The 15645-nt window shown below is 39.6% G+C and overlaps 1 protein-coding gene across 1 annotated transcript in view; it reads right to left on the bottom strand.

Annotated features, from left to right (window-relative positions):
- STK32B (serine/threonine kinase 32B) overlaps positions 1-13910 on the bottom strand; it is a 140816-nt gene extending 126906 nt beyond the window's left edge. Inside the window, exons 1-2 of the mRNA XM_010003139.1 lie at positions 13901-13910; positions 7402-7457 (exon numbers count right to left, since the gene is read on the bottom strand). Of these exons, the coding sequence (XP_010001441.1) occupies positions 7402-7457; positions 13901-13910 (66 nt within the window). The remainder of the gene's footprint in view (positions 1-7401; positions 7458-13900) is intronic.
- Positions 13911-15645: the final 1735 nt, after the last annotated feature.

Here is a 15645-nt window from a genome sequence, read left to right as displayed (position 1 = left end):
TCCCTACCCTTTTCCAGTCCCTCCAAGAGGAACTGGGCCAATGAAACTGAACCATATTTATTTCTCTGCAAGTCTATTCCCGTGAAGTGTGTCCTTGAGCTTAAATCTACTCCAAAGATTTGAGTTAATAGAGTACATTTAACCTATAATGGTAAGATTAAGCAGAGTTTCTAATCATCTTTTCTAATGTCAGATGTTCTACTAATTAAGTCAAACATGGATGGCAATGTTTTGTCTTGAACCCATCAATGCTGCACAATGAAGTTTTGTTTCATTTACCTCCTTGGGCTGTAATGGAAAGTCTGAATGTTAGTGATGTCCTTAAGGTAACTAAAGGTTCAAACTCATCTAGAAAGAACCCAGGCTATGGAAAAATGGGGAATTAGGGTTGGCCTTTTGGGGGAAGAAAAGATAACAAGGGAGCTTAAACTGAAATGGAGGGATGAATATGAATTGTTCAAGCTGGCATAGGCTCTTCAACAGTATAAGTACCATTTGTAGAGGCAATTCCTGACATCCTGTCCAAGATTCTGTGGACACTCTAATATAGTGAATCATATTATAAAGTACAATATTTATGGATTTTGGCTCAGAATCTAAGCCCAGAAGTTCATTTACTTCAATGAATTTGCAGAATGATTTTCATACGGAACTTGGCCAAAATGAGGTGTTTGCAGAAGTCTCCTATCCTGTGAAAAATAAGCCTCCCTATTGAACCTTTGATTATAACACTGCTGAGAGAATGGGGCTTTACTCAGCTGAGAATTATAGATTTGACCAGTGGTGTAAACTGGGATCATATACAACATCTAAATGTGTAATGTAAATATGTTTTAAATGTCAACTGTGACTGCAGAAGGCACTTGGGTTTCCTACCTGCCAGCAAAGACAAGAGTATTAAGCACAGCTGAAACAGACCTTCTGTTGGTAGCAGAAGCCTGCCTAGCACACACCTTGCAAACAGAATGATAGTAAACATTTTATAGCCATGTGTAGCTCTGCCCATCTTTTTAACATGGTTTCAAAATCCATAGGGTTTTTTTAAGTTACTTCCTAAAAACAATCAGGAAAACCAAGCTTTATCCATATGCATGTTATTGTGAAAAATACTTGACATTCTGTTACAGTTCTGAATAGTAGTGGAGACCTTCCCTGGCATTTCTACCTGATGGCTGTCAGCTGTTCAGAACTTTTCCACTGCCCTGGGAAAGAAAAAGCCCTCGAGCTCTCATCACATGCAAAGTCTTAATGAGAAACTGTTTGTTTGTTTGTTTGTTTTATGGCTTAAATTCTTTTCAAAGGAGTAATTTAAAAATAGGGACAAACAGGTGCTATGGCACCTCAACAAACAAATTCTGTGATGACTCATTATTGTAGCAGTGTGTGCAGAATTGCCTTATTTACACAGAGCAGTAAGGAAGCCTGTCACGCTCACATTACTAAAACATCCTCTTTCAATTTTTCTGGAGTATCACTTGCCAAAGCCCAGGCAGTGCTCTGCTCACACTGAAGTGATTGCTTCAGCAGTCTCTACGGGTGATGCTTTAAACCAAATGCAAGCACCACAAACTCAACAGTTATCCAGCTTCATAGTCGCAGACAGGGACAAGCACATTCATCTCCACCTAAGGTACAGGTCTAAATAGGTCCAGGGGACCATCTCTAGAGGGATGGCTTCTCTTACAAGGTCCCTCTTAAGAGACTGTAGGTAGCTAGGTTGTAGGCATGTGTGTAGGCATGTAGCTGTAGGCATGTGTGCTGTACATGTTTAAAGGTAGGCATATGAATCCCCATGAATTTGATGCTTATTTTTAGAAGTCTGTTGTGAAAATACTCCCTTTCTAAAGAGAGTTTTTCAACATGTCTTAGCTATTATCAAGTCATTGTATCTCTTTTATATCTGGGAGAAGGCAACAATTCATTGCCTTCAAAACTATCAGGTTAAAAGAAATTTGAGCAGAGTGGACTTGGAGCCATTTTCCCTCAGAACCAGGGGAAGAAAACCAATAGATTATGGCTTCAGGGCTCAACTTCATTTTTCAGGAGTAACATACACTGTGGTCCAATTCTAAGCCACCTTCTTGGATCTCCTCTGATTTCACATGTAAATAATAGAGCTCCTACAGAAAGAGTTTGATCTGTGGATTAAGAGGTCACACAGCCACTGAGACTGCTGTGAGTGACAAGCAGTCACCCACATGAGTGACTATGAGCTATTGTAGAGCAAAGTAAGTGAAGCAACAGAGTTAAGCTGAGGAAAACTAGGGCAGAATTTGCTAATGTTTTGCTGCAGAAAGCTGCATAGTGCTGTGTTGGTGAAGCAGCCACAGGTAGCTTCAGAAAAGCTCTTCCCAGAGCAAAAGATGGTGATGGCTGGAAAATCAAACTTGCTGCAAAACACAGATTTCTCTTGTTTCCCACTAGTTTCAAAAGACTTCTAGCTACCATGTGCTTGGTCCAGAAACAACATCAGGAAATAGTACCACTTAGTCTCAATAAAGATATTTATGTCTGAGTTTGGTACATGAGTACTTAGACTTCTCAAACTACCTCATGATATGGTCTCATGACAGGTCATAAAAACAGGAGAGGCACAAAACCTCTGTCAGAGAAAGCTTCTTTGTACTAGACCACTGTTGGGTGGAGAGCTAACAGCTAGAGTGCACATCTCAGCCTTGCTCATGTATTGTGAACTTATGCATCAAGTATGTCAGGTCAGGAGATTGGACTGGGCAGAGTAATCACAGCCCAGGAGAGGGTCAGTGGCACTGCATGGGCAGAAGACACTCACCTAGATGCAGGGGACAACAAGACAGAAATCAGCTGTATGTTCCACACCATGTGGGGATTGTCAAATCTGCAAAGCATGAGCCTAAAATGCTGCTACCTCATCTGTTCTAACCCATATACTCTGAAAAATTAATGCTCATAATCTCAGCCTACAAGCAGACTTGTAAAGATTTACACAGAAGCTGGAGAATGGGTGTCATAAGTTTGGTTTTGCTCTGCCAGGGTATTTGCTTGAAATGGGGGGATTCATTCCTAGATTCCTCTGGGCAAACCACGACAACTGGAGCAAGGACCAAGCATCTCCTTAGTCTCCTTTCATATTAACTCAAGCTAAAAAAAGGTGTGTTTACACTGTCAAACGATATTAATACTCCACAGTTGTGCATTATGTTGCTTTTAGGATAGCAGCATCTTTTTTTTTTTTTTTTTTTTTCTGAAATATTTAGCATGTTATTTAGTAAAGTACTCTCCCTCAGTGCAGATGTGATTCTGGGCTCCCATCTGTTTCACACCGTGTAATTTCAATTACTTCAGCATAAGAAGTCACTGTTTTGTACAACCCAATTAATCAGAACTAAGTTCTCTGTCTCAGCATCTTAGACAAACAGGAAAAAGAGTTTGTACATCGAAATAATAATTTGAATTTAAGTTAGGGAAGTCAGATGAACAGAGAACTTGAATAAAATTAGTAGCATAATATCCATGAAATCTTGTTGCACCTGAATACAGTTCTTTCTGACAGTAACCCTGCAATACTATGGTTATTGTTGAGTAAAGAACAATTATAATTATTGCATTTCACTCGTAGTCAGTTTTGTACTTATTGGGTGATTTTCAGAAGCATAATTTTTTGCAATATTTTGTTTGGTAAGAATGATGGTTCTACATATAACAGACTGAAAAAAATTCACCCGATTAAGCATGAGAGAGTATTTTTAAGGTATCACATGGCATAAAGAAATAGATCAGTGTTCAGCATTTTTTGTTTGAGTATGTTAAAGTGTCTACTTCTGAATTGACCTAGAAAGGAAATATTTAATATATGAATAACCTCTGTTTTGACAAAATCCATGACCTCATCCACTTCAAAGCTATGTGGAAGTACTAACAGCTGGAACATGGCAAGCATAACTAGCTTAAAGGTCTTTAAAACAAACAAACAAACAAACACAATGACAAAAAAAAAAACAAAAACAAAACACTGAAAACATAACCCCCAATGTTTCCTGTTATATATGATGATATATGAGCATAAGCAAAAAGCTCCCATCCTGTACCTAGCAAGGCAAGGTCACTGAAGCCAGCTAAGCTACTATTAGTGGTGTGCCATGTACCTCACTTGGGTACCACTGTCACCCTTTCAGCAGCTCACAGGTCTGTACCAGTATCTGTATGTACTGGTGGGTACAGACACATACACTAGGTATGTATACATGTGCCTGGGGGGGGACACAAGTGTTCAGTGCATGGTCACACACCAGTCTGCCATGGCTTGGTTCATTTGGCTTGAGCAAAAGAACCAATGACTTAGAGAGGAACTGTGGCTGTGATGGTCCTACACAGGCTCAGAGTTCACCTTCTTCATCTGTCCCTTACCAGGGTGTAACCTGAGCTCCCAGAGAGCACTTTTCCAAACAGAGAGAAGCCAGCCTGGTTGTATCTGGAAACAAGAGCATGCTTTTTGTTTCTCTTCTCTCCATACTAAGTTCCTACCCTCCTCACAACTGCTGTGATGTATCTTTACTTTTCTTGAGGAAGATGCTACAACACACTCAAGACTGCACCTGCTCTTACCATGTCCCTAAGACACAGTGTTTGCTGAGGCAGCAGCTCAGAGCAGTTGGCCACCTCTCACAAAAGACAAGCACTTGAAATATAAAGCATTTACAAAATGGCTTAGGAATTCCTGTAACAGCAAATGTTGCTACTGTGAACTGAAAATACCAAAGGAAAAGGGAGGGAGCTGTTTTCTGAAGCCAGCTGGGAGGGACAGAGCATGGCTGCTGAAGCAGCTGGCCCCAATGGAGGAGAAAAGGTGCAGAGAATAACCTTGAGCCTTGCACGCAAGAGAGAGCTGAGCTGCGTGGAGTTTCTGCCATATCAGATACCTCCTGCAGCAACATCCTGCAGAGGCCTAAGGTTGCTGTAGCAACCACAGTAATCTGAGAATATTGAAAGAGAGAGTACCATTGTACCAACAGCAATAAAATTAACAAAGTAGAGCATGTCTTAAAACATCTTACTGCTCTCAGAAAACAGAAAAGGCCACAGAGCAGCTGTAAAGGAAGAAGGCAGCTCAAGGCAGGTGGGGTACCAAACGGGGTGTTACATGTTGCTGGATGTTAGAGCACAATAGACCCCAAACTGTAAACAGCAAGTCAATAGAGATTAGAGGTCTTGCATCATTTGTTGACATTTCTGCTGCCAGGTCCTTCCAGAAGGACAGTAATAGGAAAAGTTGCCAGCAGCCAGACTTCTAAATGAACTATAAAGGCAAGACTGACTCAGAGAGAAAAACACTTGAAATGGTAACTGATATACCATGTTGGGTTTTTGTCTATGGTATAATAGATCATTTTAAAATGGACTTATTATTTTCCCTGTGTCTGGAAGGAAAAACAAGGTGATTGGTCAGAAACTTTGATTCATTTGGGAAAAATAAGCCTGTTACACCAAGGACTCTTCTGTTTCATTTAGCAGCTGCAAAATAAGGGTTTAACTTTAGAGGGGACTTGAGAGAGTCCAACAGAGGCTACAAGGATGATTAAGAGACTGGAACACCTGCCTTATGAGGAAAGGCTGAGACACCTGATGTTTTTCAGTTTAGAGAGAAGAAGACTGAGGGGGAATCTAATTAATGTCTATAAATACATGAGAGCTGGACATCAAGAAGGCAGGGACAACCTCTTTTCACTTGTGCCCTGTGATAGGAGGAGGAACAATGGATTCAAACTCGAGTACAGGAAGTTCCACCTCAACATGAGGAAGAATTTCTTTACTGTGAAGGTTACAAAGCACTGGAACAGGCTCTCCAGATAGGTTGTGGAGTCTCCTTCTCTGGAGACTATAAAGACCAGTCTGGATGTCTTTCTGAGTGACCTGCCCTAGTTTTTTTGGTCCTGCTCTGGCAGGGGGGTTAGATTCATCCCTTATGCTTGACTCCTTTCTTGCATTAAACATGTTCTACTGGGGCTCTGAAACTCCATTCTCACCCATATATATCCCCAAAACAGCTTCACAGGGACACTGCAGCCACATGAACCCATAAGAAAACTAGAAATTTCTAGAAATACCATAGAAACATTCATTGGTTTCCTGAATGTCATGGAGAAGAGTGCATCAACCATAAACCAGAAAGATTTCATAAAGCACATGGACTTGGTTTATTTTTTTGCATGATGTTGAAGAGTGAGGGTCTCTTTGAAAGGGCAGAAGCAGTATAGGTGTGACGTTTTGAAGAGAGAGAGATGCAGGTGATCTTTGTTATGGCCAGCATGAGTTGGATATCTCTTTAATTGCTTATCTTGGATCTAACTTGTCCTCTTGGACCTCTGTTTAGTTTAACATGATATTCCATCAGTGTATTGTGATAATAAACAACTGTAGATCTCCAGCTGCCCTGACTTTCAAGGGATTTTGGAACACCTTTTTGCACTGGCAACATATTCTCCTACGAACCTCAAAGAAGGTTTCTCTTGAAATCTACTGAAACAAATAAGGATCATGCCATTAAGACCATGTTGTTCTGTGGAAAATACTTCAAGCCTCTGAAATTGAAAGTAATTTTTCTGCATGGAAGGCCAAGAGCCAACAAAATCCTGTGTATGTGTTTAATGCATAACTACAGGAGTAGCTCACCAGCACTCAGCTGGCATACGTACAAGAATTGTTTAAACAAAGATCTAGATAGGTATTTCTTGATTAGTACTGAAGTAATATTTTCCATTCAAATATATTCCTGTGAATAACCATTTATAATGTTTTTATAATACGATTTTCTATAACTGCATAGCCTTTTGTTTACCTATATTAAAAATTTTAAACCTTGTTATACTCTTTATTATAGGAAAGAAAAGTCAACTACTCGTGTGTAAGCAAACTATTAATCTTCTCTGTTACAGCAAAAGCCTGTTAAATTGAACAAATATTTATTCAATGATCATAATTATAGTGTATGTCAGTTATACAGTCCCCAGAGTATTGAATCTATGTAAAGTGTCTTTCAAATGCTGCAATTATTTTAAAGACATTTAAAAGTCCAGAGATTTAAGAACAAGATCGGTCTAGTGGACTGTGTAAAAAAGTAGTCTGGTCCTATTTTTTTGTTTGTCTTTTGTTTTGGTTTAGGGACTGATTTCTAAATTCTGCTAATCCCTGTAGAGGAGACAATTATTACAACCATTTTTATTCAACTAATTGTAGTGAATGTATTGTGAGAGAGATAAGTTAATGAATAATCAAAGTCACTTCATACTGATGATCAGATGTCTCTAAAAAGCAACAGGCTACAACATCTATATACCTTTACCATGGTTTAATCAGGTCACATCAGAAATAAACAAATTCATTCTCTATTCGTTTTTTAACTGCTAAAAATAAATGGATTCTTACCTTTCCAAAACTTCCTTTCCCAATCGCCCGCAATATTTGAAAGTGGTCAAAGTTAACTGCAAAATAAAGGAGAGAAGAAAAGGAAAATAATTTGTAAAGTGTTAAGTCAGAATCAGAAATCAGATTAAAAAACAAGACTGTTTCCAAGTAATGTAATTTTACTCTGTAGTATTTCCTTTTTCTCTTGAACACCAAAGTTATTTAATATTCAGGAAAGAGGAAGTTTGCTTTAAAATATGCTCCATTATTTTTATTCATCAACTCCTCTTGGTTCAATGCCTCCAGTGCCCAATATCTCAAAAAAGAAACATTTCATATTCCAGAAAGAATAAGACCTATTAAAAGGGTACTGGATAATTCAGGTAAGTTATATTATCTTCTTGCAGATGCATAGTAATACAAGTGTAGTATTTTTACAGCAAACACTGCAGGATAATTCCCATATTCTGTTACAGTGACGGGAGCTTGTCCCATAATGAGCTGGCAGGATCACTCCTGCAAAGTTTGCCACCTTAACACTATACAAAATGCTAATAGTGTAAGATTATTTCATAGATGCAGCATAAGTTGGATTTGGGAGATTTCATTTTAGCTTAGCAGCAGGATGAATTTACTCCTGCTTCCTGAAAATGTGACACCACAGTCTGCTCTGGACGCTGAAGGGGTTTGCTGTGAAGATGAGTGAGAAATTTCATTTCTCAGAAATATCGTTATTGGTCATGTTGCATGAGACTGAACACAGCATGACCTTCAAATCTCTGGTTCATTGGTACATCTGGTGGTTTTAAAAAATATCCAACAACATCCTGAAAAAATTGATACAGAGCCACGGAAATACAAATATGACAAAGTGTGATACCAGTTTTTCAGTGACTTGTCAGAAAAGCATCAGACTTGAAGATAAATTCAGTGAACCACAGTTGACAAAGTTCAGTGCAAGTTAACAGGATTTTTTTTTTTAAATTAAAACTTTCTTCTGTTCCTGGTTTTGGTCATGTACCTCCATCTATGAGCCTGTTATTGCCATAACAGGAATTGACAAAATTATGGAGACACACTGTCACTGGAAAAATGTGACAACATGAACAAACTCAACACAAACGTAACTCACGTAATCATATAGTCCTATGAAAGTTGTAAGTTTCATATACATCCAGCCACTAAAATGGGCTAAAATTGTATTTTCCCCATTTCAATAATATCCCATTTACACTATTAAAGTCACTTTTAATATAAGATTTAGGGTTACCCAGATGTTTGAGAAGCAAGATTGTCCATCAGTGACCTGCAACTGTGGTCTTTGGCCACAGATTTTACCAATGGGGCACTGTCTTGTAATTCAAGCTGGTCAGTATTGGTGTGATGGAACAAGATGATCAGTTTAGCAAAACCACCTTCCACACAGACTTGTGTCAACTTAAATCTTGCTCCCACAGGTCATCCCTCCCAAGAACATGTCCCTGAATGGAAGACTTGAGAGCCTGATGACTGGGATCTTTCAGTTAATCCTTAAATTTAAGTAGGAATTCAATATCGTATTGAAAAGATTCAGTACTGTGTGTTAATCTTATACATAATTTGATAGAGAAGATGCAGCGATTTTTTCCCACCAAGATGCTGGTGTCACCTGTGTCTCCCCCCTGTTTTCAAACCTTCTTATGTTTCCTGTTTATTTTATAAATTTGTAGCAAACACTTTCCTTAAAGAAAGCTTAGTTTGGGTTTATTCTTTACCTTGCACTAATTCAGCTGGGGCTAGTTCCCCCCAGAAAACTGGAGAACTGTAGAAACAGTCTGTAATTATCTAAATTTAAGTCAAGTCACATTTCAGAAGGACTTGACTACATTATCATCCTGAAGTGTCTCAGGTTTTGAAATACATCAGTTTGATGAATTATCTTGTTTTTGTAAAACATCTAAGATTAAGCATTTATGTTTAGCTATGACAAGGACTTATTATCCATAGAATTTCTATTTCTCTGTACTTCCTTTTTTTCATGGTGGTTATTGCTCTGAATTTCTAGAAAAAAATCTTATAATTTGATTTTCCTGTAAATTGGATTTCTGTAAGAAAGTAATTATTTAATGAGGCATCAAACCATGTAATTTAATCAGTAGTAAGCCAAATAAGTGGTTAAAAAACATAGCCACAACATGTGAACAAATTTTCTTAATTTTTATGTTTAACATGGATAGAAAGTGGGATGTTACATTTTCAGATCTTCATTAAGAAAAAAGCATATTTTCTTTCTACAAGTCACAGTCCCATAAGCTTTACATCAAGGTGCAATGATTGCAACATGTTTTGTGGAAGAGATAATAAAGATAATATTAAGTGACTATGGAAGTATGTAAACACACCTGAGCCTGCATTTGAAATGAGCCAAGCTTGCAGCCACTGGGGTTTTCTGGAAAGGTTTAATTCACTAAGTTGAGACAACTTGGTCTCTTTTGATCATTCCAACATACTCAAAAATGCAGATTAAAAAACTGGGGAAATTCATTAGGAAACAATAATAAAAATTATTTGACAGTTGACAGCAATACCAAATTCAGTTGAGTAAAACTAAGGTGTTTTGAGCAACAGTCCCACCAACACCACATCAGCCTTGCAGAAATCACGTTTGTGTTGCAGCCCTGATAAACAGTGAAGAGTCAGGCTAAGTTCACTGCCACCTTCGTATCTGAGTAGTCATTCTCCTGAGGTGTTTTTGCTCTCACACTCTCAGATTTTTTGGCTTATTCTGTTCATCACACTTTTCTTTTAGGTTTTGTATGCTCTTTTTCTCCCTTTTGGTGAACATTCAACACCACAGGGCCACCACTTATTCTGAGAAGAATTACAGGTCACTATGACCTCTGGCATTTCCAATGTTTAAAATACCATCAAGGTCAGACACTGCTATTTCCTCTGTGCAACTAGGATATCACAAGTATTTCATTTTTATCCTCTAAAACACAACACGTCTAACTCATGGAGCCTGCTGTTGTAGCTGATGGCATTTTTCTAGTGCAAAGCCCCACTGAGATAATGGTGTGGCTGTCAGAAGGACACTTGCTTTGGTAACAGTGATATGACTATTACTTTTTTGAAAATAGCTTTCTTGGTATCCTTTGCTCAAGAAGAAAAATAATATTTTCCAACTTTTTAAAGCACTTCTTTCATTTTACTGCCACAACATACTTTGGAAATCTTAGATATCAGCTCTGAATTTGAGTCTTAGAATATGGACATTTTTCAGAAATCCAAATTAGTTTATATTGTCTTCAGCTCATTTTTCATACAGGCAAGTCCATGAAATGAAACTGAGCATTAACAACCATATGAGGGATGTTTGTTTTTTTTCTGTTTCATTGATTTTCATCCATTTGGAAAAATCAAGAAGTATTATAATATCCCCTCCCCCATTTCCCACCTTCATCCCTAAAAAATTCACCATAAAATCCAAACTGAGAAGGATTATGAAATAAAACAGATATTTGGCTAAGGGAGAAAACCAATCAGCATTTGTGGCATCTGTTGCATGATACCGTATTAGAGTGATGGATGCCAGCAATGAGCTATATATGCATATAAATGAAAGTATTTTTTTCTTTCTATTTAGTCATGCTCAAGTAAACCTTAAATGTATTCTACTGCACAGCTTCAAGGCTCTGTAAGTAACTTTAAGTGCAAATATAACTTACTTTGATTATTTTCCTTGTTTTGACATAGCCCCCTGTGAAGTATTTTCCAGAGGTTTGATCTTGAATGAACAAAATTTTAGATAATGGTTATTGGGGTTCACAAGCCAAATGAAAGGTTGCACCCTGCTTCCCTGTAAAAGTAAAAAAATGTCATCCCAGCCATTACAGGTACTTGACCAAATATGTTAGTGTACTCAAACATCTAGGAATATGCAGAAAGATGATGCAGTGGTTTATCATCAACGTGGACATGGGAATCCCTGTTCTGCCACAGCCTTCTCTTGTGACCTTAGACAAGGGGTCCAATAGCTTCTGCCCCTGTCTGTACAAACACGAATCATTACACCTCTAAGCAATGTAAAACTAGATTTAAGAGGTATTTTAGTGCTCAGATACTCAAGTAATCAGGAGAGTAGTGACAGCCAATTCACGTAAGAGCACTTCATAAAAACCCTACAAAGATTGAAAGCAGTTTTCAAAGTATGGAAAGTGTACACTGCTGTGGAAGTGGAGGTACAGAAATTAGTAGATGATTGACTCCAACCCCACGTATCAAGTGGCCACAGAGTTGAGTGCAGACCCTGGCTCCCACTTGAGACCACACCATTTCTCAGGCACATCTTTCTGACTACATGAGCATTGATCGAGCAAATATTTGATATAAAACTTTCTAGTCAAAGATAAAATAAATATTTCTTGCTCTGCATCTCCCCAGGGATAAAGCATACTTTGGGGAAAGTATGCAGGTCACAGCTTATTGCGTTTTTACAGCCATACTGCAAAAGAACTGGGTAGTTTTAGTGGAAATGCCTATTAGTCTTTTTTTGCTCAAACTAACCGGCATTATGTGTATAATAATACCTGCTCATACAATGAAGTCTTCTATATGTGTCTACTCTGCTGCATTATTCATGAGTGGTACAGGGACTTGAATTCAAAAAGAAAAGTTAACTGCTATGTTGATGTGGTTCATTCATTTGTAGGTTGGCTAGTCTGAAATATTCTCATTTTTCCAAGTGTATATTACATCTGGCTCAAGAGGCAATAGTATATTGGATGGATTGTACACAGAGATGACAGCTGTTACTCTTACTGCAGATGAGGAATATTTATAGCATATATATATGATTAGTCCAAATACACTCAATAAGCATTACCCAAAAGCATTTTGTGTATTCAAGAGCAAATGTCCAATCCATGTGGTAAAATACACTTTTCACCTTAAACCTGCTTTACACCATAGAAAATTAATTAGGGTCCTCTCAATTAAAAACAAATAAAAAATGGAAGAACTTGATAAACATCTGAAGCTAAATTTAGACATTTTCCTTCTCTAGCTTCTTCTCACTGATTTATTTGGACTGTCTGGCAATAGTCAGAACCAGAACATCACAACTAAGGCATTAGGAGTTGTACAGTAAAGATGTATTTGTAACACAATATGCACTTCAAGAAACCTAGCTCATTTCTCACTGCTCTCAACATAAAACTAAAACAAGGAAATGTGATGTGGCCATCAGCTAAGAAAAAAGATTTTTCTTTAAGTCTGAGCGCTGTCTAAGGGGTTACAGACACTTTTCTGGGTGTTTTAAAGCTTCCTGCTTCTGTGTGAATCAGAGTGGAGTAATAACTATATTAGATTTTCCTTACAGGTTTGGCCTGCATGGTTTGACCTGAAACCCATTGGACATAACCTCTACTAGGATTTCAAACTGGTTCTGAATTCTTCTTTATATGTCTGCTTATTTTTCAGCTTTTTTTCAGAGAAAATTACAAGGCTGTGTAGACAGAACCTAGGCAGGGCTCAGCACCTATCAAAGCTTGTTAAAATTGCTACTGTGCTTCTTCACAAACCCACATAAGATTGATAACCATGTAGATTTAGTCATATATCTCATACATACTCATGAATGATGATCAAATGAATATAGACAGGACACACATGAACAGAGTTTAAAGTTAGGTTGGAGCGTGAAATTAATCAGAATCATTTGGAAGGGACTTTAAAGATCATCCAGTTCCAACCCCCCTTTCCATGGGCAGGGACACCACCCACTAGACCAGGTGTCTCCAGGCTTCATCCAGCCTGGCCTTGAACACTTCCCAGGGATGGGGCTTCCACAACTTCCCTGGGCAACCTGTGCCAGTGTCTCACCACCCTCACACTAAAGTAACTCCTCCTAATGTCTAACTTAAATCTCCTCTTTTCCAGCTTTGATCCATTCCCCCTTGTCCTCTCACTACACACCCTTGTAATAAGTTCCTCCCCAGCTTTCCTATAGGCCCTCTTCAGGTACTGGAAGGTCACTGTAATGTCTCCTTGGAGCCTTCCCTTCTCCAGGCTGAACAACCCCAGCTCTCTCCTGTCTTCATAGGAGAGGTGCTCCAGCTCCCTGAACATATTTGTGACCTTCCTCTGGACTCAATCCAAGTTCTTCTTATGTTGGGAGTCCTCGAACGGGACACAGCACTCCAGGTGGGATCTCCTGGATCTCCCAAGTCATTCTCCTCAGGACTGCTCTCCAGCCATTCTTCCTCCAGCCTGTATTTCTGCCTGGGGTTGCTACAACCCAGGTGCAGGACCTTGCACTTGGCCTTGTTGAACTTCATGAGGTTGGCACTGGCCACCTCTCCAGCCTATCAAGGTCCCTCTGGGTGGCCTCCTTTACCTCTTGGGTGTCAACCACACCACACAGCTTGGTATCATCAGCAAACCTGCTGAGGATACACTCAATCTCACTGTCCATGTCTCCAACAAAGATGTTAAACAACACTGGTCCCAATACTGACCCCTGAGGGACACCACTCATCACCTGCCCCCATTTCGACATTGAGCCATTGACCACAGCTCTCTGGGTGTGGCCATCCAGCCAATCTCTTATCCACCGAGTTGTCCATCTGTCAAATCCATGCCTTGTCGGTTTGGAGACCAGGATGTCGTGTGGGACAGTGTCAAATACCTTGCACAAATGCAGGTGAATGACATCAGTTGCTCTGCCACCATCCACCATCTCTGCAGCCTTGTTGTAGAAGGTCACCAGGTTGGTCAGGCACGACTTGCCCTTAGTGAAGCCATGTTGGCTGTCACCAGTCACCTCTTTATTTTCTGTATGCCTTGGCAGACTTTCCAGGAGGATCTGCTCCATGACCTTGCGAGGCACAGAGATGAGACAGACTGGTCTGTAGTTCCCTAAATCTTCCTTTTCCCCCTTTTTAAAAACACGGGCCGTGTTCCCTTTTTTCCAGTCACTGGGAACCTCACCAGACTGCCATGACCTCTCAAACACGATGGACAGAGGCTTAGCAATTTCATCCACCAGCTCCCTCAGGACCTGTGGGTGAATCCCATCAGGTCCCATAGATTTGTGCACCTTCAGGTTCTTTAGATGGTCATGAACCTGCTCCTACGGTCAGGGGTAATTAATTTTCCTAGTCCTTGCTTACACCCTCTGTGGCCTTTGTGTTGAGGCTGGAGCACTTGCCAGAGAAGACTGAAGCAAAGAAGTCATGGAGGATCTCAGCCCTCTCAATATCCTGTGTTGCTACCTCATTTGTTCCCTTCAGGAGAGGGCCTACACTCTCCTTGGACGTCCTTTTCTCCTCAACATAACTAAAGTAGCTTTTCTTATTGTTCTTAACATCCCTGGCAAGATTTAATTGTAGCAGGGATTTGGCTCTCCTAACCTGATCCCTAGCTGCTCAGACAACCTCTCTGTAATCCTCCCAAGATACCTGTCCTAGCTTCCACCTCCTGTATGCTTCCTTCTTCAGTTTGAGCTTTTCTAGGGGCTGCTTACTCATCCGTGCTAGCCCCTTGGAGTTCCTACTTGACTTCCTCTTAGTTGGGATGCAACACTCTTGGGTCTGGAGAAGATGATCCTTAAATATCAGCCAGCTTTCATGGGCCCCTCCGCTCTCCAGGATGTTACCCTAAGACGCTGTCTTCAGCAGATCCCTGAAGAGGCTGAAATCTTCTGAAGTTAAGGGTAGTAAGCTTTCTGTGAGCCCTCCTTGCTGCTCTAAGGATCTTGAGCTCCACCATTTCATGATCACTGCAACCAAGGCTGCCCTTGAGCTGAACATCCCTTACCAGCCCTTCCTTGTTGGTGAGGACAAAATCCAGCATAGCACCTCTCCTCATTGGTTCCTCAGTTACTGGGGAAAGGAAGTTATCATCCTTGCACTCTAGGAACCTCCTGGATTGTTTGCATTTAGCAGAGTTATTCTTCAAACGATGTCAGGGTGGTAGATGTTTCAACGGGTTTCTGTGAAATGGGACATTCCTATATGTTACTTGATTGTGGAACCTACACATTAGGAAGAGTTACTTAACTGAAGGACTAAAAAAGGCAGTTTCAAGAGCTGGTTTTATCTCACTATTGATGAAGCCTGATGTTTTCTGTTATTGTATTTAAGGGCTATGCATTGCAATTACATTCCAATATCTCAGTTCTTCAGGGTTTATGAGTGCTTTAGTCTCAAAATAAACTATTTATTATTATGTTAATTTTTTAACAATTATCCACAGTTTATTTGCAAGTAGAAAGCTTTTCAAATC

This window comes from Chaetura pelagica, unplaced genomic scaffold (assembly GCF_000747805.2).
Source record: "Chaetura pelagica isolate M959 unplaced genomic scaffold, ChaPel_1.0 scaffold147, whole genome shotgun sequence".
Classification (NCBI taxonomy): Eukaryota; Metazoa; Chordata; class Aves; order Apodiformes; family Apodidae; genus Chaetura; species Chaetura pelagica.
Note: the sequence above shows the minus strand (reverse complement) of the source record. Positions and strands in the feature narration are given on the sequence as shown.